The sequence below is a fragment of the Odontesthes bonariensis genome, chromosome 14 (assembly GCF_027942865.1).
Source record: "Odontesthes bonariensis isolate fOdoBon6 chromosome 14, fOdoBon6.hap1, whole genome shotgun sequence".
Classification (NCBI taxonomy): domain Eukaryota; kingdom Metazoa; phylum Chordata; class Actinopteri; order Atheriniformes; family Atherinopsidae; genus Odontesthes; species Odontesthes bonariensis.
Genome location: NC_134519.1, coordinates 7,665,298 through 7,689,950, shown reverse-complemented (window position 1 = coordinate 7,689,950; position 24,653 = coordinate 7,665,298). Strand labels below are relative to the sequence as shown.

General features: G+C 41.8%; 1 protein-coding gene across 3 annotated transcripts; it reads right to left on the bottom strand.

The window, feature by feature from the left end:
• Positions 1–3,277: 3,277 nt before the first annotated feature.
• On the bottom strand, positions 3,278–21,039 carry crema (cAMP responsive element modulator a). Of its 3 annotated transcripts, XM_075482730.1 has the most exons (8): positions 20,938–21,039; positions 18,999–19,112; positions 18,766–18,897; positions 13,825–13,913; positions 13,556–13,698; positions 13,035–13,193; positions 5,843–6,002; positions 3,278–4,990 (listed from the first exon to the last, which is right to left on the bottom strand). In XM_075482730.1, the coding sequence occupies exons 2-8, from the start codon at positions 19,104–19,106 to the stop codon at positions 4,846–4,848; spliced, it is 936 nt and encodes a 311-aa protein (XP_075338845.1). In that variant the 5' UTR covers positions 19,107–19,112; positions 20,938–21,039; the 3' UTR covers positions 3,278–4,845. The 3 variants fall into 3 exon arrangements, with proteins under 3 accessions (XP_075338845.1, XP_075338847.1, XP_075338846.1); XM_075482732.1 differs by lacking the exons at positions 18,766–18,897; positions 18,999–19,112; positions 20,938–21,039 and having other exon boundaries at positions 13,556–13,672; XM_075482731.1 differs by lacking the exons at positions 13,035–13,193; positions 13,556–13,698; positions 13,825–13,913; ... (1 more) ...; positions 18,999–19,112; positions 20,938–21,039 and adding an exon at positions 7,808–8,088.
• Positions 21,040–24,653: the final 3,614 nt, after the last annotated feature.

Below are 24,653 nucleotides of genomic sequence, written 5' to 3'. Positions count from 1 at the left end.
AAGAGGCGAACTATCCCTTTAGCTGACAGGAGCAGCACCCGGTGTGGTCTCCTGCTGCTGCAGCCCATCTTCTTCAAGCTTCCACCTGTTGTGCGTTCAGAGATGGTTTTCTGCGTTCCTTGGATGGAACGAGCGCTTATTGGAGTTACTGTTGCCTTCCTGTCACCTGGAACCAGTCTGCCCATTCTCATCTGACCTCTCACACCAACAAGGCATTTCCACTGGATATTTTCCTCTTTTTCAGACCATTCTCTGTAAACCCCAGAGATGGTTTTGGGTGAAAATCCCAACAGATCAGCAGTTTCTGACACACTCAGACCAGCCCGTCTGGCACCAACAACCATGCCACGTCCAAAGTCCGTTAAATCCCCTTTATTCCCCATTCTGATGCTCGGTTTGAACTTCACCAGGTCGTCTTGTCCGCCTCTACATGCCTAAATGCGCTGAGTTGCGGCCATGTGATTGGCTGATTCACAGCTGGGGACTTGGACTCGACCCCAAAAGACTTCAGACTTTACCGCGACTCGAGGCCCAAGACTCGTGAACAACCGTTTTTATTTTTATTCTCGTTATTTAGCTGTCATTCCTATTTTCCATTTGTGTTTGTGTATGATCTGGGGCTCTGAGACAGAAACTCCAACGCCATGCGCATGCGCAATGCGTTAAGCGCGCATCTCCAACGGCAGAAATGACAATAAGCCGCCGGGAGTTAACTCGGATTTATCACATTTGCATACAACGCCCTCACGCAGTCAGCCAACAAGCGAGCAGCAGGACTGTGGTTCAACTGCATCAAACTTCATCCGGCATCTGAAAAAACGCACCCAGACCGGTTAGTCACTTGCCAACGTGAAAGACGTCAAAATGAGCCGATTAGCCAATAAACTAGCCACAACAAACTGCGTGCTAATGCTGTGAACAGGCAGATAGCAAAGTCCATTTGCTGTTGGCCTAATGATGTGACAACATTTCACCATGTCTAACTAGCATGTGTCAGAAGATTACAGTTAAGTTACAGTCTCCGTAGTGTCGCCCAATCTGTAAAAAGTTAGCTTGTTTAGGCTAGTAAAAGCATAGCTACGTCATAATCAATCAAACTTTATTTATAAAGCACCTTTCATACAGCAGTGTGGTTCAGAGAGCAAGTTGATTGACAAGCTGATGATATTAATGATGATGATGCAGTTATTTTATTTGAAGAAAATACAGTTATGGAATTGAAATAAAAGCACATTGCAGTAGATTGTATTTACTTAACCTACAGTTGATCCACTTTTGTACTGTCCCATAAGGAGGATTGTGCAGCTCTTAAGGTCAGAATTTGAATTTGCTTTAGTGTTGGCGAGAGACTTGGACGTGCAAAAAATGACTTGTTTATTTTACCTCTGGGCTGATTAGCTGTTTGTGTTAACAAGCGCTTGAACAGATGTACTGTACCTCATAAAGTGGCCAGTGAATGTATTTGTTTTTCTCAAGAAAGGCTGACGCAGAGTTTTGACAGGAAAGGAACGTGTCTTTTGTTAAGTCCACGAGTTATAAAGTTCATTGTTCATTTCCTTCTGGCTCTCTGGAGGCCACTGTACTGGGCCTGGCTGTGTGTTGCAACAATCACGGCCTTGCAATGAAATAGATGTTGAGAAATGAAATCAGTTCAGCTTTTGTTGTGCTTAATCTCTGACCTACAGGTTCAGTAACATCCATATTATTGACACTTAGCTACGAGGCTGTGATGTCATTCAGTTTCTAATTTACAGTTCAATGGGTCTAAATTCAATATATCCTCAGTATATATCTCAGTTCGCTTTTATTGAATGAATTTTTTCAGGGGGGAACTATTAAACTTAGCTTGAGGCTTAGAGGGTTTAAGTCCCTTTATTTATTGAAGACCCACTGCAGCAGTTATCAATCCCTAAAAACTCATTTGTATTTCAGGGGAGAAAAAAACACATGTCCTTATGTTGCATGATGCAATACATCATGCATGATTGCATGATGTATTGCATGTTTTCAGAGAGGCCGGCTGACTTTCAGCCCTTTTACAGACGCTAAGTGAAAGTCAGAGCGGGCCTCTTGAGCAATATGTCCTAACCTGGGGGCTTGTTTACCTGGCAGCCTGAGTGAAGGAACTGCTAACATGCGGGACAGAGAGAACTTACAAAATAAACAAGTTCATCTCTGTTATGGGACCAGTAAAACACGTCAGGTCGGCCATCTTAGCAACAAGAGCAAAACACACCCGGTAGATTCTTCACCTAGCTTGTGCTAACTTCTCAGTTAGCCCCCCAAAAAAAGTCAAGACTGGTTTCTACCAATGTTCTATGTGGAACATCCCGGCTGTCTGACTCCACCTTTCTGAGACTGTAGGCGGTGCTTTGCTGATTCAAAACAAATATGCAGGAAAATCCTGCTTACACACGATTAACAATGCAACGACATGATAGCTCTTTTCTAGGGCTGGGCGAGTTAACTCGTTATTATCGCGTTAACTCATTAATTATTTAACGCCGATCACCATTTTATCGCGCATTAGCGCATGTTTTATTATGTATTTTATTATTGTAAAAGTCTGTTGCTCACAGGCTTTTATTTTGTAGAAGTCTGTTGCCCACAGGCTTTTATTTTGTAAAAGTCTGCTGCTGTCTGCTGTGGAACCGGAAAAGAAAGTAATCGGCGGATCCACCAAACATGGAGAAGGGTACGGAACTTTTACTCGGCCGTTTTCATTTTAAAGTTCTTCCAGACGGCGGAGTCGACAGAACCAAAGTCATCTGTAAACACTGCCAAGTTGAATTGTCCTCTCAGCGTAGTAGTTCCGGTCTAAAATATCACTTAAAGGCAAAACACACAACTGATAGCAGCAAGTCATTCAAGGAAACAGACAGTGGAGCGAGGCTTCTACATAAAAACTACAGAAAGATGCTGATGTTAAAAGTGTGTTTGCACAACAAATGTTATGGCACTTTCATTCATATGGCAGCACATTTAAAATAAAACTAAATGCTAAAGGCTAGACACTACTTTTGAATTCATTTTGGGATTTTGCGTACAAATGCGATTAATCGTGATTAATCAGAGAAATCATGTGATTAATTAGATTAAACATTTTAATCGTTGCCCAGCCCTGCTCTTTTCATTTGTTGACATCACAAGTGCTCTTTTGCATCATGCGTCTCCATCTTTGGCTGCTTTAAACTGCCGTAACACGAGCAGATTCATGGCTCCGTGACAGAGAAAGAAGCTGCAGCATCAGTGTTAAGTGAGAAATAAACCACAAATCTTTGTCACGTTTGAAAATTTTATTAGATAAACAAACATCATTGGACAATCCAAACAAGAAAGTACACTGAGAGAAGAACACAGAGAGAAAGATGGAGCTCTTTGAAGCAGCAACGGCTGAGACTAAACAAAAAACCTTGAGTTTGGTGAACAGCGACTGCTCTGAAAATACAAACCATGACGGGTATTTGGCTGATAAATATTCAGACTGCCACAGGGTGACTCACACAGTCGATAAATACCTTAATGTTGCTAAACGAGCTCTGGCAGCCAATTTTCTACATGCTTAACAGAGATTGAAATATGTCAATAAAAAAAAGAAAAAAACAATCACTGGAGCAAACTCGAAAACCAGAAATATCAACACAAGGTGGTGTACTACATGTCTTTAAAATAAAATGTTTTTACAAAAACACAGTAAAGAAACTGGCATCACCCTTTAAACAGAGCATTTCTATACCAAGCCGCACTGAAATACAGTTTGATTTGTACAAAATAGATAAACATCATTTCAAAAAGTGGACGCGTGCTCGACGGTGAAGCAAAGCGGTTCGAGGCGGGGCCAAAAATGACTGGAAAAGCTTTAGAAATCGGAGGTTTTTCAAATCAGAAAACCTTTTTTTTTTAAATATATATGTATATATATTTACCACAACTAGCTGTAACATTTTCTTCATACAATATATATGAACTTTTTGAGTGAAATCATTCACTCTGAAACTTGTGTACTTTGTGTGCGTCGACCAAAGAGCAGCTGTACTCAGTTATCAGGGTTTTGACTCAGATAATGCCCCCCTATGTTGGCCTGAAATATTGTGTTTTGACATTAAAAAAAAAAAGGACTTTCAGTTTGACTTCTTCTTCTTCTTTTTTGTTTTTTTTAAATTTGTTGCCAAACCTTTTTTTCATCGAAAACAAAAAAAATTGCCTTAACGAACTGAAAATGGTGAAATCCGCGACATCACTTCCTTAGGAAAATGCTCGATGACATTTCTTCCTCATTGTGCTTTCGCGTGATGGGAATGCAAACGACCAAAAATAGAAGCGTAAAATTACACAAACGACTTAATCAGGTAAACACGATTTGAGTTGGCTTGTTGCAGCTGGTGGCGGATCGGCGTAGCTTTGCGTGCACCTCGTCTGATCCCGGAAAGACTTGCTGGTAGCGAGACCCGACTGACCCACGCCTCCCTCCCACAGCTTTTTCATAATCGCTGCGGTCGAGGGCGGCACATTTTTCAGGAAGCACCTGTAGCTCCTCTTCCTGTTCCTCTTCTTCGTCTGGCTCTCATTGGCCCGGCCTCTCCCTGTGCACGACGGCAAACGGCAAAGCGCAGTGTATTCAAACACTTCGAGTCTTCACATGCAAAGAACACAGAATAAGAACAAGAGCATAACCGGCAAGCTTTGAGCCTGTTTGAATTCCCCCTCCACGACGCTTCTGAATTTTGGCGTAAATCAGGCCTGAGTGAGCAGAGAAACAAAGACAATCAAAGCAGTTTTTGTTCTGGAGTCTTTTTTTTTAGTCTGTAAACTGTCTTCAGCCCCGTGACCGCAAAGCAGCCGCTGCTACTCAGCTTTGTGGCAGTAAATGTCCTTCAGTGCTTTGAGCTCTTCAATCAGGGTCTTGTTTTGGTTTTCCAACACGGCCACACGGTTTTCCAGACACTTGACGTACTCTTTCTTTTTCCTGCGGCACTCACGCGCTGCCTCCCTGCAAGGGACAGAGGAGGAGAACATGTTGAGAATATGGCTTTTCCAGACATCCTTTTTATTTACCTTGTTAAAGAAACACTTTTTATTGAAAATAAACAGACATCTGTAAATCTACGAGAGCATTATGGTTAAAAATGATATTCATTTGGTTTTTCACAAACACTTGTTGGTTGTATAAACCCTTTCACGTTTGGATGTTGGTCTACTGTAGCCATGGGAACCATGATGCTGCTCTATGTACTGCTATGAAACAACTTAAATCATTAATAAGACATTTTTAAATCCAGGTTAAAAACATTTCTTTTCTCATGCGTCTATGCATGAAATCTGCACGATATCTTTGAACTTATCTGGACTGTTGCTTGTTTTTAAATTCATTTAAATGATTTTATTTGTTTCTCTTTATATTCTTTTATGTATTTTAATGCTTCTTCCACTCCCTGCTGCAATGCTTTTATGTTATGTGAAGCACTTTGAATCGTTTTGTACATGAAATGTGCTACAAATAAATTTGATTTGATTGGATATGCTGCACTTTTGACCTGAAAGTTTCACGCCTCTGTTGAAGTTTCACATTTAGCTTTACTCTTAACAGAGAGACTGCTGCAAATAAAATAAGGTTCCAGCTTTTAAAGTCTTGGCAGAGCCTCACTTGCTCGTAATGACATCAAACTAACTGCATTTTGCATTTACAGAACGATAAACACAAGCTTATCTTGGCTCCAGAAATAGCCACTCTTATTCTCTGTGATCCCTTAAAGAATGGAGCCGATTTATTTCCCCCCCGTTTAAGAACTAATGAAGTTATGGAGCCTAATCAACTTTCAGCTGCTTTTCCTGCTGCTCGTACCTGTTTTTCATCAGCCGGACCTCCCTCTTGCGGGTGATCTCTTCAGCGTGCTGCGGTGGGGGGCTCTGCATGCTGCTGGGAGACGCTGCCATGACGATGCTCTGAGCCAGGCCTGAGTTGGGCGAACGCAGCTGGTAGGCAGGGATGTCTCCTGTGGCAGCTGTGGGCAAAGATGGACAAAAGCATTAGCTCTCCAGCTTCTTTTCTTTCTCTTTTATGATGAAAATGTAACCTTTTAAAGCTTTTATTCATCTCTGTAATTCGGCCACTCTGTTTCTTCCAGTGCAGGTATTTCACCAGAGGATGTGAGGCGTCATCTTCAGCCGAGAGCCTTCATCCGCTCTCCTTCCTGCCTTAAAAGATGAATTTCCTCACCCACAGGTATTTGCTTACATACAGCTTACCGACCAATCCCTCCAACACAATGTTATGTATGTTATATATAAAACTGCATCACCTCGTGCTTAATGCAGCCGACATGCAAAAGAGTTTGGAGCAGTCAAATGTAACTTGGTCAACTTGTTGCAGCTTCATGTAAAGCAGTAACCCCCCCTTAGCTAACAGCTAACACAGCTCATTTCATGTGGACACTCCTTTTTCTTCACTTTTTTTTTTACTTCATTTGTGAGCAGAAATGAGTGAATTCTGCTTTGGGATTAAGCAGCTGTCCCCACTGAAAGTCACAAAGTCTGTTCAGTAAGGAAGGAGCTCCAGGGTGTTAGCAGCAAAGGCTAAAATCATCCATTAAGTTATCTCATTTTTACTTTGGCTGTTACTTTACAGCCTAACAGTGCAAATAAAAACACCTTTCTGGCAGACTGTGGTCTGCCTACTTTAAATAAACAGTTTGCATTTGAATGTTTAGGCAGAAGGGTAACCCAGAAACAACGTTGCAGTATCTCTGACCCCGCTGACAGATATTGTAAAATGTAAACAACACTGGTAGTTATTACACCCTGTGTACTCTTGAGTTTATTAGATGAACTTGTCATAAGTCTCAGGAGGCTTCTTCTTTTCCCTTTTGTGTTTAAACCGCCGCGTGTTCCCGATAACTCGCAGATTTTTGCACTTTTCAGACAAAAAGCTACGCTCACTCTGGAAAAGCCCTGAAAAAAAGAAGACAAACTAAACAAAAAGCATTTGTCTGGAAGTGGTTTGTGTGCTTTCTGACTTGAGTCATGAGCGAGATGACTCAACTGCTAACCGCTCTGCCTGCTGCTGTCGTGCACCGTTTCAGCTTCTCCTTTTACCCATGTACGTCTGAAGTTTCAATCTTCAACCCCCCCTCCTCCTCCACTCTCTGCTGTCCACACACACATTCATTCAGAAGGAGAAACAGCAGCTCCACACACACTCTTCCTTTCTCTCTCGTTGTGATAGCACGGTGACTCGGCCTGTGCTGACGTCAGTGTGTGCGTCTCACTCGCACATTTTGCATTCTCTCTTCCCTGCCTTGCTTGTGTTCCAGGAAACACGGTGACGTCAAACCGACAACTATCTTACCTCCACCCCCTCCCCGTGGCCTCCTCCCGCCCCTGCACTTCTCCCCCCCCCCTCCCTACTCGTCTGCCTGACAACCACTTTGGTGGTTCAGAGAGGCGATTGTGTGTATATGTGTGTGTGGTTAGCAGCGGGATACGGACTGACAGCAGCTCTGCCTCTATTAACCAAAGGCTTGTTCACTTATTAGGTCTGTTTTCTCCCTTTTTTTCTCCCATCTGCTGCATGTTTCACCTTCAATTTTCACAGTGGATGAAGTAAAAGTACAGAAATAAACACTTCCCAGCATACACATTCTGTTGATGGATAAACAACACGTTTGCGAATCTCAGAAATCTTCACTTTGCTCGTTCACAAATGGAACTACCACACACTTCAAGTCCAGCAACATATGGCACATGTGCAAGAAAGGATTCTGACCTTTACAGATGAAACATTAAAAAAAAAAAGTGTAAGAAACTATACCTGACTCAGTTTCATCCCCAGTAACAGCCATCTCCTGTTTCCAATAATCCAGCACCACGGCAGCAACAAACCTCACCGCAGGGAAAAAAATAAAATCTACTTTTATTTTCTCCTTTAGCCCGAGTCTTCTTCTTTCTCCTTCTCCCCTTTCACTCTCAGCTCTCTCTGCATCAGAGTGGTCACCAGTCAACTTTGCTGCCCGATTACAATTACAGGCATTGACATCACAATGACATCACTCGTGCCCGCTGAAGTCAGTAAAACACCCTGGATTAGATGTCCTCCCCCCCCCCCCCTGCGGATCAGACGCTGTAGCAAAGAAACACAATGTGAGCAGGTCAGGCAGGGAGGGAGGGAGGGAGGGAGGGAGGGAGGGAGGGAGAGGGGGAGGTACAGGGAGGAGGGTGGTAGTGGAGGGGTTGTATTTTTAGCCCTAGTGACGCAACTAGAGTGAGACGCTCAACAAACAAGAGGATATTGTGTCCCAAGTGGCTGCCATACAAACGGTTGAGCTCCCTGATTGAAGTGATTTTTTTTTTTTTTGTGTTGCAAACAAGCGAGTGAAAGAGGAAAAGATTATGGAGGTTTAACGGTATTTGTTACAGTAGCTACACGTCCACTCCTCCTCCTGCTGAATTCCACTAAATTACAGTTATTAGATAAGGCAAATGAAAAGACTTTAAAGACTTCTGCTGGGAAAACGCTCGGCTACAGAGTAAGTAATGTGTTATCAGAAAACAGGAAGAGGGGGAAGTCATCATTTTGGCAGCTTCACAGTTTTATGGCGCTACTGTGAAATGCTTTAAATTAAACACAAATTCACTTAAAATGAACCCAACATAATCTCCAATGGCACCTTCTGTGCTCTAATATAATTTGACTTTATTTAATTTTAGGAACAAAAAACGGATAACTTGCCGATTTCCTCCTTATTAGATTAATAAGAGAATACCAGCCGAGTGAAAAACAGAAATACAAGACATCGAGCACAAAGCTCCTCAGCTGAAAGGGAAACGCCCTGAGTGTGTGCACCACTCAGATCTGGACTAAAGCCCACCAGGCAAATAACACTGTAGTAGTGTTAGCTGCCAGAGCAAAAAAAAAAAAAAGTTTTAATTAGTGATATCAGAATCAGAATCAGCTTTATTGGCCTGGTTTGAGTAAAACAAACAAAGAATTTGGCTCCAGTTAAACTTCAATCTCAAAGTACAACACTCAACAATAACATTAAAGAATAAAAATTAGAAATACAGAACAGTAAGAATAGAATTTGAGTACGTGTGGTAAAATAAGGCTGTGTATGAGAATAATAAATACAGTATGTACATTTGCAATAAATAGACACTAAAGCCCAATTCGCACGGGATAAGTATTACCTATGGATCACTGGTAATTCGCAACTACCCCCGCACCTCTGTAATTTTTTGTGGCGCATTCGGACGGGACAAGCAAAAGTCTGTAATTTACTGAAATCACAGACATCATGAGCGGATATTCCGTAATTGTCGTAACTTCCTGTTTTGCCCCGTTGTACCTGGTTGTACACATAGGTTGAACACACAGGTGTGCGTTCAGACGGGACTTAAATTACCACAGGACGTCTGTGTTTCGCCGAAATACAGTAGGTAATTTGCGGCGGAATTATTATCCCACAAATCACGGACATGGCGCATTCGCACAGGACTAAGAACTCAGACATTCTCCGCAATTATTCCGAATTACGGGGGTAATACTTATCCCGTGCGAATTGGGCTTATGAGTGGGTTGCTGACGGTGGCTGAAACATTAGCACTAAAGTGGTGAAAGTCTTTATGGATTCAAGTGTAAAACCTTCACAGGTATCACGATTCAACCTGAAACTTGAAAGAACAGAAGAAACCTACACAAAACACTGAGTCAGCAGTGAGCAAAAGTCCCATTGAATGTAGCTAGAAAACAATTCACAGGATACAAAGACTTTGAAGAAAAAGATAAAAGAGTTTTTTTCTGAGTTACTTTGAAACCTTTCAAAAACGCAGTCGACTACAATTGTGTGGTTCCTGAGGTTTTCCACTTCAAGTGTTACTTTAAAAACTGTGTAATTAAGCCTGCCTTTTCATTAAAGCCTAAAAACCAACACTTACTTTTATATGACTTAAGAAAAGAACTTGACTTCGGTGTTAGTCTGCCAGAAATCAACGTCAAATCCAATTTCTCAAAGTTGGACGAACGCAAACACAATATTTGCATATTTACCTTCAATTGGACTGAAACTACACCGGGTACTTGGTGCATACTCCACAGTTTCATGATATCCTTTTACATAACAGATCAACCAAAGAAAGCCCAATACTAACAAGTTTAAAGGGGGCAAATCTCCACATAAGATAGTGGAATCAATGGATCATTTCCCCTTCTGTGCATGTATACTGGGACAAGATCAGTTGTCCGAATAAATGACCGAGTTCAGCTCAACTTGACCGTGCATAAACATGTAGAAGCCCCAAGTACAAGCTAAAAGGAGTAATTATGTCCCAACAAAGACACTTTTCCTAAAGTGCCAGCTTTCTACACATCTACACCACCAAAAAACACATATGCAGAACACCTGCCTACTGGCTGGTTTGAGAAAACCTCCCTCAAAGTTGCCCACACGCCACTGTTTTTGACCAATCAGCGAAAAAAACGGTATAAAATCATTCTAGTAGACCCCTAAAATTTTAACTATAAACCTTTAAATAACCTTTAAAAGACTGCCTCAGCCAAGATCTTTGGAAAGTACCGTAAATGCACGGCTTGATTAAGTAAAATAAAATAATTTTTCTTAATTAATTCAGAGGTTAAAAGGAACTTAAAGTCATCAGTTTAAGCCTCTAAGTGGCTGCCGGTTTGCTGTAGTGGTATGCTCATAATTTATGCAGATGAAAAGCACTAACTGCTATATAAAAAAAGCCCGGTCTCTAAGGGACGGCAACTTTTATTGTGCAATTACTGAAGTCTCTCAACTTTAAAGCAAAGTGCAAGAAAAAAAAGTTGTTTCTTTATTTTTAAAAGAAGCAATCGTACATTTACTCAAACAGCAGAGTGAAGAATTGAGCTGAACCTATACATGTTACAGAAAGCTCTAGAAAAAGTCTCCAGGACAAAGAGCTCCCCTCAGTCTACTGTAGGTAAACCTTCACACCGGGGCTTACCCTGGTCCAAAACACCAAACTGCAGATTTAATGAAGGAGCTGAAGAAAAGACTGAACTCCAAGCACATTCTACCTGTGCTGGATCTAAAGACCTGCACAGGGGGATGCTCGATACCTCCATCTTGGCTCTAAAACCCCGAAATGTGAAAAACACACACCTGCCTACCTAACATAGAGGGTTCAGGAGAACATCCAGCATTCAAGACAATAATAAAATGTTATCTTCAGGACTGTATCCATTTTCTTTGGGTCATAGATGAACATAAAGGCCACAACAAAGAGTCAAGTGTAGCAGACCAAAAAAAATGTTGGTTTAGATCCAAAACATTCTCCAACAAGAATCTGATGCCAGTTAAATGTGTGAGAAACTGGTGCAGTGGTGAAAATGTGTCGGTGCCCTGCAGGGAAACTGGTTCTATGGTCCAAGAACAGAACCGGTGCACAAACAAACCAGCTAAACCAGATAAAATGAGGCTCGACATCATTGGAGGAAAACACGCTGACCTGATCTGTGGCTGGAAAATTTTGAGAAAGGTGCAAAAGTGCTCCACTGTGAGGTGGAGGGAGGTGTAGAGGTGTAGGGAGGTGTTGTAGAGGTGTAGGGAAGGGTTATAGAGGTGGATAAAGTGTTGTAGAGGTGTGGGGGAGTGTTGTAGAGGTGGAGGAAAGTGTTGTAGAGGTGTAGAGGAGTGTTGTAGAGGTGTAGGGAAGGGTTGTAGAGGTGGAGGGAGGTGTTGTAGAGGTGGAGGGAAGGGTTGTAGAGGTGGAGGGGAGTGTTCGGTGGAGGGGAGTGTTGTAGAGGTGGAGGGAAGGGTTGTAGAGGTGGAGGAAAGTGTTGTAGAGGTGAAGGAAAGTGTTGTAAAGGTGGAGGGGAGTGTTGTAGAGGTGTAGGGGAGTGTTGTAGAGGTGTAGGAGAGTGTTGTAGAGAAGTAGGGGAGTGTTGTCGAGGTGGAGGGGAGTGTTGTAGAGGTGTAGGGGAGTGTTGTAGAGGTGGAGGGGAGTGTTGTAGAGGTGTAGAGGAGTGTTGTAGAGGTGTAGGAGAGTGTTGTAGAGGTGGAGGGAAGGGTTGTAGAGGTGGAGGGGAGTGTTCGATGGAGGGGAGTGTTGTAGAGGTGGAGGGAAGGGTTGTAGAGGTGGAGGGAAGGGTTGTAGAGGTGGAAGGAAGGGTTGTAGAGGTGGAGGGAAGTGTTCTAGAGGTGGAGGGGAGTGTTGTAGAGGTGGAGGGGAGTGTTGTAGAGGTGTAGGGAAGTGTTGCAGAGGTGTAGGGAAGTGCTGTAGAGGTGGAGGGAAGTGTTGTACAGGTGTAGGGGAGTGTTGTAGAGGTGGAGGGGAGTGTTGTAGAGGTGTAGGGGAGTGTTGTAGAGGTGTAGGGAAGTGGTGTAGAGGTGTAGGGAAGTGTTGTAGAGGTGTAGGGGAGTGTTGTAGAGGTGTAGGGAAGTGTTGTAGAGGTGGAGGGGAGTGTTGTAGAGGTGTAGGAGAGTGTTGTAGAGGTGTAGGGAAGTCTTGTAGAGGTGTAGGGGAGTGTTGCAGAGGTGTAGGGGAGTGTTGCAGAGGTGTAGGGGAGTGTTGCAGAGGTGTAGGAGAGTGTTGTAGAGGTGTAGGAGAGTGTTGTAGAGGTGGAGGGGAGTGTTGTAGAGGTGGGGGGGAGTGTTGTAGAGGTGGAGGGGAGTGTTGTACAGGTGGAGGGGAGTGTTGTAGAGGTGTAGGAGAGTGTTGTAGAGGTGGAGGGGAGGGTTGTAGAGGTGAAGGGGTGTTTTTAAGATCCTTCAGACTTTAATGATGGCATTTCTGACACTTGTTTTGTTTGTTAACAAACAGGATTGTGGCTGTTTCCTTAGTTTTTTCATCAACACAATCCAATTCTTTATTTTTTTAATCCTGTGATTTCATGTTTTGTTTTTTTAACACAGACGGCCATCTCAGCTATAGTTACTTTATCCTTCCTCATGCTAAAATGGTTAACTGGTGTATGAAAATGTCTTAACTCTCTCTAATTCAGCATTTTGTGTTTCTTCTAAATTTTGCATTTTGCATTCACTCAGAGCTGCGCCCACCTTGGATGAGCACCTGTCCGTCCTGGATGTAGAACTGGTGCGGGGAGTCTCCGGCCTGCAGGACGGCGGCTCCGGGCTGCGGCGTGGCGGAGCTGGTGACCGTCAGGGCTTCAGCTGCGGGGCTGCTGAGCTGGATGGCTCTGCCCTGAGCAATCGCAACTGTGTGGGATCAGAGTTTCGTTTGAACTGGGTCTGAACACACATTATCATAGTGGGACTGGCTACTTTAGTTTGGCAGGTTTCAGCCTGCAAAGAGTTAATTTCAGTAGCTTAAAATGTTGCCCGTCTCTCAGTTGATTGTGAATGAATGCAGCAACTTTTGTGCAACTTTTCAGCCCTATTTGCTCAGACTTAAGCTTCTTTGATTGATTTCATTGAATTATTCAAGCAGGCCCCGTAGTGCCTGTTGCTAACTTTTAGAAAACAACTTTGCTAACATAAGAAATATTTACAAGAAGAGCTGGTGAGCAATTTCAAGCCTTAATTTCCATCGGGAGTCAATTATTCATGCGTGTACTGACTATAATGTCCCGAGCTGGTTTGGTAGATAGAGTTTGGCACCGATGCCGAGGGGCTGCTGGAGGCTGACACCTCATCCTCCGTCATTTCTTCATCGATTTTAGGAACCGCCGGGGAATCTGATGAAAGCTCATTTAGAATTTTTCTGGTGGAGAGCAAAATTTCCACAAAGTGATTCCACACAGACTGATCAGCAGCGTCATCAGACTTCACACAGCATAGCATACGCTTTTTTCATGGTGATTTTAGGCTTCTGCTGACGTCTTCTCACCGATAAGATGGGCGCCTGGAGAGAATCTCTCGCCTCTTCTGTGTGTCTGCAACCGACTCGTCATCCTCCAGCTGTGCAACGGTGGAAATCTGTGGGAAACGGGCAGCGTTTCAAAACCGTGAGTAATCCCAAATGTTTTTTCTTTTAATTCTGTCGGCATCTTTCATATTAGATCAAAGCATCATTGGGGGGTCATTTGTCCTCATAGACAAGTCTTTTAATGGTGCATGTTTGTGAAAGACGAGGATAACGTCAAAGAGGGAATTGAGCAGGATATAATTTTAAGCCTTAATCTTTTCAATCCATTATTTGTCTCAACAGACTTTTTTAATGCAGCATAATCATTTGCTCGTACTACCCCACAGCAGTGCATTTACTCACTGGATTAACATCAAATATATATTAGATCTGTTTATACACCAACAACAAGTTTTATTCTTTATCCGTTTGCTTTATGGTGGCCTGAATCACTGGAAAACAGTGGAAAAGAGACAGGAAAGGGGTGAAAACGCAGCAAAGTCGGGACCCAAACCTAAAGAGAACTTAAGCCTACGTACACACAACACTCCCCCAACAAGCTGAGCTACACCGCGTCCTAATCAGTTTAGAAACGGTGTTTCGGTCATCTGTTTCCACATTTTTAAGAGGTAAAAAAACAAAATTTCCTGATTTAAAAGAATAAATGAGACAGGATATTGTCACCAAGAGTCTTGCAGATGTGAAGTACACAGTTGTGATGTTTATCTGCAACGCTTCACTGTGCAGGTTCACAGATTTAATCTCTTTCCTGACCCGTTTCCCGCCATGAAAACTTCTTTTTTAAATAACAAATTATCTCAACTCCTGGTCGCACGTGTGTGGATGCTGCTTCTTATAAACAACTCTTCTATTTCCCTTCTCACGCCGTTTGGTTCCGGTGCTGAAAATGCATCTAACACCAAAGTATTCAAGAAGAAAATCAGTTACTTTCAGCTTCGCCTCCACAGATCAGTGGCGTCAGAGTCGGCGTCTCTCCAGTTTCCGGAGCTGTCGTTCCGTGCAGACGCAACAACATCTCCTGAACATGAAGGTTAGACTGAGGAGCTTAAACCTCCTGCTGCTCACATCAATCCTATTAACAGATGCACCGCATCGCCTACACACAGCAGCTGAAGGTTCATTCACGTCCACGCCGACTCTGACACATTTTCTCCATCGTCCACAGAGCCTTAAGCTTAAATTCGACTTAAAGTCCCCAAGGTGACGACAAGGCATTTTAATATTTTTACACAAGTTCTGTTCACAATCAAATGTCCTGACATTTTCCTTTTGTGTTCCATTAATAATGACACGCTGTTCTGGTTCAGATGTAGCTGAACGGGCCCAAACCGTGATAAGTTCTGTTTTTCTTTCTCCAAACATGACTCAAACCAGGCTTTTAAACAGGCTTCTGGCTGGTCCACCTGCACCAGTGTTCTCCTTCAGACCCTGACGTGCACACCGCTGTTGTGCAGGGTTGGCCCGATGCTGGAATCATGACAACATGACATTGAAAGACGTTTCTCTGGCCTACTTTATGACCTCGAAGACCATCACACCCTTTTGTTAATGAGTCATCTTTTCTCCTGGGGAAATAACAGCGGTCCGGAGGAATACTGACACATACGTAATAGAATGATTTCTTTAATTTGATCCCTTTTATTTGCTTTTGAAGCTTATGTGAGGGGAAAAAAGATGAGGTTTTATGTTACATTTCTGCAGAAATAGAAGATTCTGAACCCTTCACAGACTTAAAGCACCCCTGTAACCTGAGCTCTAAATGCTTTAAAGGTGTGACCTCAGACTTGTCCTTTAAGAATGTGGTTCTGACATCACTTTGGACACTGGAGTGGTTTTCACACACAAGTCCTGAATAGTTCTGGAGCGATGACATGTGAGATTGCAAATGTCCACAGCATTCGCTCTGCTCCTCTGAGATTAGACGCAGTGTATGAAGGAGCAAATATCCTGGAGCATTTTCTGCCGCCGTGTGTGTGTGTGTGTGTGTGTGCGCTGCAGCAGCGGCCGGCCCATAGGGGGCGCTGGGGCACCGCCCTCCCTGAGAAGAGGAGGGGAAATGCAAAAAAACATTTTTTTACAAATTCAGTTGAAAATGTCGGTTTACACATTAGTGTGTGCCTGCATGAAATATGAATGATATACACTACATTTCCCACCGACTGACATTCATTCACCAGTGAATTTCCAAAGACAGACTCGTATCGTTTCTGTCATGGGGCGCTGGTCAGAGCGCCCCAGCAGTGCAGCCAAACAGCCAATCGTGTACTGTTGCCAGGGCAAATTAATGAATATTTGGCCAATCAGCGTCGCAGAATTTTATGGTCTTGGGGCGCTGAAAATATCGGCCCAGAAGCAGGTTTTAAGTTAAAAAAAAAAAAAAGGTTTGTGCAGTAAATCCCGGTAAAAAAAATCAGCGGGATGATGACAAACTTCACGAGCGAGGAGCAGCTTCCACTGATTTTGGTGTGATCCTTATTTATCTACCCGTTTGCCAGAAGGACAGTGGAGGAGAAAAATCCGGATTAAGGAGCTGGGACCCGACAGGCCCGAGCTCATGATCAATCAGCAGACCAAGGAGAAAAATAAGGTCTACAAGCGGAGTTTTTGCAGGAGTTTGAGCTTAAGTCGTGGCTGACAGGCTGTGGAATAGCCAATGCACTTTTCCGTTTTCCCTGCATTCTTTTTAAAAGTGACAGATGTGAATAAACGTGGACACAGTCGGGACAAACCGACTTGAAGCACCTCTCCGAACGCATCAAGAAGCGCGAACAATCAAGAGTTCGTATGGAAAACTGCGTCCAGCAGCTGGATGACGGACACCGCGTTGCGGTAAGCCTTATATGCGGTGTTGGTAATGTGAGTTGAACAGATAAAAAAACTAATTGTGACAGATGACTTGCTAATTATTAATTTACCCATTGTCACCTTAGTCATCATCGTTACTGTTGCCCCCCCTGAGAAATTTGCAGGACTGGTGTGCTGGTGACATCTTGTCTTTTTTGCTGACCTGTGTGCTGCTTCCTGCTTGCTCTCCCTCACTGTGCATCTGTACTAGAGTCCTGCACTGGAGCCCTAGAGGATGCATTTCGGTTCTATACAAGCTTATGCTATCAGAAACATCAACATCTGCAAATGCAGTCAAAACAGCTTGGGAAGAGAATCTTAACATTGTGTTTACAGAACAACAACGGACTTCTGCACTGGCTCTGGTGCACTCAACTTCCATCTGTGCCCGGCATAGACTAATTCAATGCAAAGTTGTTTACAGAGCTCACTATACCAATTCACGGCAAGCAAAAATGTATTCCTCTGTAAATGATGCCTGTGGCAGATGTCAACTTTCCCCTGCTAATCATTCACACATGTTCTGGTCATGTCCTAAGCTGAAACCATTCTGGACAGAAATTTTCAATTCCCTATCCGAAGCATATGGGTTTCTGGTTGCTCCTAATTCAGTATCTGCAATTTTTGGTATCCCCCCTGTTTCTAACTTGCCGAAAGCAATGAAACAAGCCATAGCTTTCAGCACTCTACTCGCTCGAAGGCTGATCTTACTGAATTGGAAAGTCTCTCACTCCCCTTCACATGTCCGCTGGGTGCGAGAAGTGCTCTAAAACCTCAAAACAGAGAAATTGAGGTTTACTTGTAGAGGTTCTACCAAGTTATTTCATGCTACATGGGATCCCTTTTTAAGGTATTGTGATTACTTAGCTCTGTCTGACATTGAGGATATTTAAATATCTGACAAACCTGTAATTTTAAATTTTCTACGTATTTGTACTTATTTATTTAAACTAATATTCTTAATCATTTATCCCCTCCTTATTTATTTTGTATTTATTTTTATTTATTTTTTTATTTTTTTCCTTTTTTCTCTTTTTTTTTTGTTGGCCTGTGGGTGGTCAGGGTGGGTTGGGGGTTAACAGAATTTTTGCGGCTACTGATTGTATTTATATTTTTATTCTGACCCAACAATGTCTGTCTTATTATGTTTAAAATGTTCAATAAACAAAGATAAAAAAAACAAACAAAAAAACAAACGGCAGTTTCAAGCTAGCTACAACGAGGGTAGGTTCACTTCCTGTTTTCAAAACAAAAGCTCCAATTGTATCGTAATGGCTTTCCCTATGATAAAAGGCAACGGGTATTTTATTTTGTGAAAATAACCGGAAGTGCGTTGCTCACTGCGGCTAGCTTTAGTAGCGCCGAATTCGTGGGAACAAAATTGTAAATAGCCGGTATTTTGTCAGATTTTCAACGCGTTGGGGATCTAAACGACTACTTTCTCACCTGAAAATGTTTCAAATGTTGCTAAAGTTTACAGAGTTTAGAGCTTAAGTGAAATCAGCTTCAGGCCGGCTGATTTCGGCTCGGGCAGGAGCGAAATGCATTGTGGGTAAACGCTCTGCATACTGTCTGATCGAATGAGTATGCAGTATGGAAGTATGTAGTTTCGAACACAGCCCCTATAAGCACTCAACCTGTGCTTGACTTTAACTTTAATGACTTAAAGGGATAGTTCGCCTCTTTTGACATGAAGCTGTATGACATCCCATATCAGCAACATCATTTATGAACATCTTCTTACCCCCTGCTGCGTCCTGTGAGCCGAGTTCCAGCTGAGTTTTGGCGTTGACAAAGGTAGCCCGGCTAGTTGGCTAGATTGGTAATATGGGATGTCATACAGCTTCATGTCAAAAGAGGCGAACTATCCCTTTAAACTTGGGCCTTTTTAATGACTAAATGTGTCTTCAATTATTTTTAGCTTGTTCTGGACCCATCTCGAATGAAGTTAAAATTCTCTTCTACTAATTTTGGCACCGACATTCATGTTTCACATAAAGTTTCGTCCCAAAGAAACAGAGTTCAGGCGAGTATATGAAGGCAGGCGGCAGCCCCCACCTGGGCAGTCTGGACATGCGGCGACTGGATAACTGAGGTCTGAGGGGCCTGGATGACTCCTTGGACGGGCACGGTCTGACCATCCGACAGCTGAACAACAGTCACAGCAGAAGACTCGGCTTCTATTGCAACCTGCAGGCACAAATCCACAGGAGTTAAAAAACAGCTGATTAAAAACAGCTGTCCATCGACATTTAAAGTAAAACTGGTGCTCAGCTGGTTACGACCTGTACCTGGGTGGAGGCAGCGGGAGATGGAGTGGCTTCACTCTGATTCTCCTCTCCGTCTGTCACTGTGTCATTTAAACTGCTGTCCAGCTCAGACGACACCGAAGCATCCATAGTCACCTGGACACACACATAAATTATTAACGCCGCTCCTGAGGCCGACAGCAACCAGTATCATTCACGGGACACTGAACCTGTTTTTTTTTTCGGCTTTGCATGAAGCAGGATATTGGTCACGGCCTCGGCTGATAAGCAGGGTTTTCCTGAGTGCATATGCATAATTAACCTTGAGCGACCTGGATTTGTGGTGTGTGTGCGTATTAAAGAGCCACCAACTTTAAACTGCTGCCGTTTAAGCATTGGACCGCTTTTAATCTACTGTATTGCATAATTAAACTCATGTTTACTTATTATGGGGTTGGGGGAAAAAAAAGCAGTTTATCACGGACGTTACAGTTATTTCTGCTGAGAAATTTAAAATCTTGAGACGCTGCACTGAACAAATGTGTAACTTTCTGTGAGTTTAAGAATAGAATAAAAAAGTACTTTATTCATCCCCCAATGGGGGAAATTCAAATTAGTCAAGTAGCTAAAAAATATATATATATATATATATATTTACAATGATTGTATATTAACAACAACAACAATAATAATACCAATTCTAATAAAAATACTACTACTAACTAATAATAATAAATGACTAAATAAACAAATAAATAAAAAAACTGTTAAAAAGCCTTATGGCTGTGGGAACAAAGGACCTTTAAGGCGATCATATGAGGCGGATCTAATGTAAAGCCATGAAAATGTGTTTACTTCTAACGTACAACGGGCTCACATTACAATCTAGTGTGGGTGTGAGTCGAAAAGATTTCAAATCAGTGTTGAAACCTGCCTGCCAGCCTGTTTACTCAGCACGTGACACATTTGTTGTTACGCAACCTTCCCTGCTCATTATTATGTGCGGCAGCCGCCAGGTGCTCCTGGCAGACTGAACTCCGGGCAGGTCTTCACACCTTCAGACTGTTGCAAACTCAAAAGTATGATACAAGCGGCTTCCTGTTTCTTGGCAGCAGAGGGAAAGATGAGGAACTTTCCAATTGGACAAAGTTTTTTTTTTTAATTTACAGGACAAATTCTGGGTCAAAAACCAGAACAGGGGACAGAAATTACAACTAAGTGAGTTTTTGCCAATAATTAAAATGTATGTACAGCCACGGACCCCCGCCTGAGAAAGGCTGGTCTCGGGCACACGGTGCGCGCGTCTGGAGCGGAAAACATGCAGATACATGACAGAGAAATAAAGATCACGCACTCAGATTTCCTCATCTTCTGCAAAGGTGTTTTTAAAAAACAAAAACCTTCTTATCCTACTTGTTGAAGCGATTCTTTATTTAGATCTTTCTAAAAAAAATAATTAAAAAAAAGCATAAAAGTGAAAGAAGTTATTAAGTTAAACACATGAACGCAAAACGCGGCTTCCTCTTTCCGAAGGAACATTTTCTGTAACTTCCTGAAAGGATATTTCAGCTTTACGCTTTAATTTTTGCGCACCCCTACACAACTTAAACATGAATTAACTTGCAAGTGTGGGACGAACTTTCGACAATTAAGTGGAGAGTCGCGGTGTTTTTTATTCCATACGAAACATGAAGGAATATTTTATTTTGAACAGGACTGCTCCTCTCATATTCCCCCTCATCTGACTTGCATCTTTCGGACTTGACGCAGCTCTGTAAGCACTGACAGCTGAACCAACCGAGAACATTTTTCACTCCCATGTCGGTCGGCTGCTGCTGCTGCTTCTGGCCGCCTTGCGCGCGGAAAAGACTTTTTTTTTATTGACACAAAGTTTCGCACCGAAGACGTGTTTGCACATTTTTTCTTCTGGCTCTGCCCGACTGGCGCTCACCGAAAATGTGACAGCTTTGCGGCGACTTACCGAAGTTTTACGTAGCCTGCCTCGTCACTAATGACAGTATGGGTGGACGTGCCTGTGCCTCCGCTCACGTAGTTCCCACGTCAGCGCTGATGATGCTGTGCCGAAAATGTCGCCCGACGTGTCGGTTTAAGGTCAAAGAGTGCAGAGGTGGAGCGAGAGGGCTGCCTCCTGCACCCACTTCCTGGTTTGTTGCGGGGATTGAACTGCCTGAGCGACACAAAATCCTCTTCCAAAAAACACTTTTTAACCGTATAACTACTCTTTTATTGTTATGTTATTATCTAAACCACTTTATTTATATACAGCAACATACATAAAGTCAAACCCAACCGCGTATGTGTGTAAATTAACCGATATTCAGTTTGACCTTTGGCTGCGAGTGTAATAATAATGATGATAATATTATTATTATGTTGCCTGTTGGAGCAAATACTCGAACAGAGTCATTCAAATTATATTAATGTGTAAAAATGGCTTTAAAAAAGCTTTATTTATTATAAAAAATAATATTCTCATGGTATAATAGTGTTGCCATCTAGTGGCTGAAAGGAGAAATGACCCCAACAAATAAAAACGTAAAGAACATTTTTCTTTTTTTAGAAAAATGCTCATAATAAAAGATAAACAGATAGATAGAAAGTGAGTGTAATAATAATAACATTATTATTATGTTGCCAGTTGGAGCAAATACTCAGAGTAATTCAAATTATATTAATGTTTAAAAATGGCTTTAAAAAAGCTTTATTCTTTATTATAGAAAATAATACTATCAGGGTATAATAGTGTTGCCATCTAGTGGCTTAAAGAAGAAATGACCCCAACAAATAACGCAAAGAACATTTTTATTTTTATTTTTTTAGAAAAATGCTCATAATAATCCATCAAATGTCGCATAAAAATAAATTAATAACATGAACACGTCTGGGGAAATACATAGAGGGAAAGATAACGCTCGATATATTATTATTATGTTGCCTGTTGGAGCATATACTCAAACAGAGTCATTTAAATTATATTAATGTGTAAAAATGGCTTTAAAAAAGCTTTATTTATTATACAAAATAATATTCTCAGGGTATAATAGTGTTGCCATCTAGTGGCTGAAAGAAGAAATGACCCCAACAAATAAGAACGTAAAGAACATTTTAATTTTAATTTTTTTTAAATGCTCATAATAATCCATCAAATGTGGCATAAAATTAAATTACTAACATGAACACGTCTGGGGAAATACATAGAGGGAAAGATAATGGACAAATAAAAGCGGAATAACGGCATTTTGAAAAGATAATTGATTTACTAAAAATATAAACAAGAAAATGTTACATGAAAGTAAATAGATGGAACGTTAGTTTTGATATCCGTAAAAGTAAAGAAGGACTACTTAAAGCTGAATATGAATTTAGCTCACATCAATATATATAGATATTACGGTGCATTTATTGGCATATTAATTCCTTTAGTTAATTTATTATTTATATTTGTCCGTTTGGTGCTTTCATTTCTTTAAAGACTTCCTGTTGGATGAATCTTTCACAATATTTAGGTTTTTGGTATATTCTTTCTGAGTATATTGCCAGTAAAATGGGACATGGTTACAGCGGTTCATTGAAACGTGTGCAAACATAAATGGAAATACAGTGAACTCCAGCACAGCCTGAACCCTCTCAGACGAGCTTTCTGCCCTTTCTTTAAGGAGTCTTCAGGAATAGTTCTCCAGGATTCTTGAAGGACGTCCCAAAGCTCTTCTTTGGATGTGGGCTGCCTTTTGTTGCGTTCTCTGCCAACATGATCCCACACTGCTTCAGTACTGTTGAGGTCCGGGCTCTGGGGAGGATTCATCCCTCCATCAGACCTGCTGCCACTGATTTTCAGCCCACTTCTTGTGTCCTTTGGCCCAGCTCAGCCTTTTCTCCCTGTTTCCCTTCCTTAAGAACGGCTTCCTGACAGCCACCCTTCCATGGAGCCCATTTCTGATGAGGCTTGGGCCAACAGCAGATGGATCAGCTGAAGGTCCAGATGCATCTCTCAGCTCCTGTGTCAGGTCTTTGCTGGATGTTTTCCTCTTTCTTAAGGACATCACTTTCAGATCCTGTTCATCTGCTGTAGATAGTTCTTTAGGCCTGACACTTCTTCTTTTGTCCTCCACTTGTCCAGTTTCCTCAAATGTTTTAAGGACACACTGCACACCATGCTGAGATATGCCAAGTTTTCAGCTAACAGCTCTTTGGGAATCACCTTGTTGCTGCAGAAATCCTGTTTTCTGTCTGTCACACTGTGTTATCTTTGCTGTTTTTCACACATGCAGCTAAAGAAAAGGGAAATAAGAAAAGAAATGTGTTTGTACAACTGTCTTCTTGTAACAAAGTGTCTAAAGATACAGTTGGCTCTTTGCTAGATTCTCTGCTTTTCGTTGACACAGCACTGGTTCATTCCTTGAGTTCGGGGCCTTTTTATGCCTGAATGAAAATGTTGAGGTACAAAACATCTGTGTTCCATCCTTCAGACGGAAAATGTACAGCGAAATAAAGCATGGAAAGCACCCGAAAGTATTAATAACCTGCACAGTTTAAGGGCCGAAGAACAAATTAATAGCAAAGTGGCAATTTTGTGATGACGAATGATTAAACACATTTCATGCCTTCCGATACGTCCGCTCATCTATGGACAAACTGCAGAATGCGGTCTGTATTTGCTGAATTCCTTTATTTAGATCTGACTCCGGCTGACCCCAGAGTCACCATCTGTCCCCCTGCGTGCCAAGAGATGCCATACTGTTATCAAAGAGCACTGTCCTGCAGGGCCAAGCCTCCATTAATCCCTAACAGAGCGACAAAAAAAGCCCTTTTTCTGAGAAAAAGCTGAATTGGCTTGTGTTCGGCACATTGTATTCATGCCACTGAGTATAGCAGGTGTCTCTCTGGTGCCAGATCATGCTTTTTCAAGCAAAAAAAAATAATTTTTTTTAAAAGAAATATGGACATTAGTTCATATTATTGCCTATTCTTATGTAATGCAGCCTTTATTGTTCTATAGTCACATCTCAAATCTCCAGCTTTAATAATTTGGCAGCACTGTTTCAGTTCTCCACTTTAAGATTAACTTTTTATGATAGATAGATGGATGGATAGATGGATGGATAGATAGAAGGATAAATAGGTAGGTAGATAGATAGATGGATGGACGGGCGGCTGGATGGATGGATAGATAGAAGGATGATGGATGGATGGATGGATGGATGGATAGATACAGTAGATAGAAGGATGGATAGATTATAGATAGATAGAAGGATGATGGATGGATGGATATATAGATAGATGGATAAATAGATAGATGGATGGATAGATAGATAGATGGATAAATAGATAGATAGACAGACAGATGGATAGAAGGATAGATAGGTAGATGGATAGATAAAAGGATAGATAGATAGATGGATAGATAGATAGATAGATAGATAGATAGATAGATAGATAGATAGAAGGATGGATGATGGATAGATAGAATGATAAATAGATAGATAGATGGATAGATAGATGGATAGATAGTTGGATAGATAGATGGATGGATAAAAGGATAGATAGATAGATAGAAGGATAAATGGTGCCAGATTATGCTTTTTCAAGCACAAAATATATATTTTTGAATAAGAAATCTGAACATCAGTTCATCTTATTGCCCATCCTTATGTAATGCAGCCTTTATTGTTCTATATT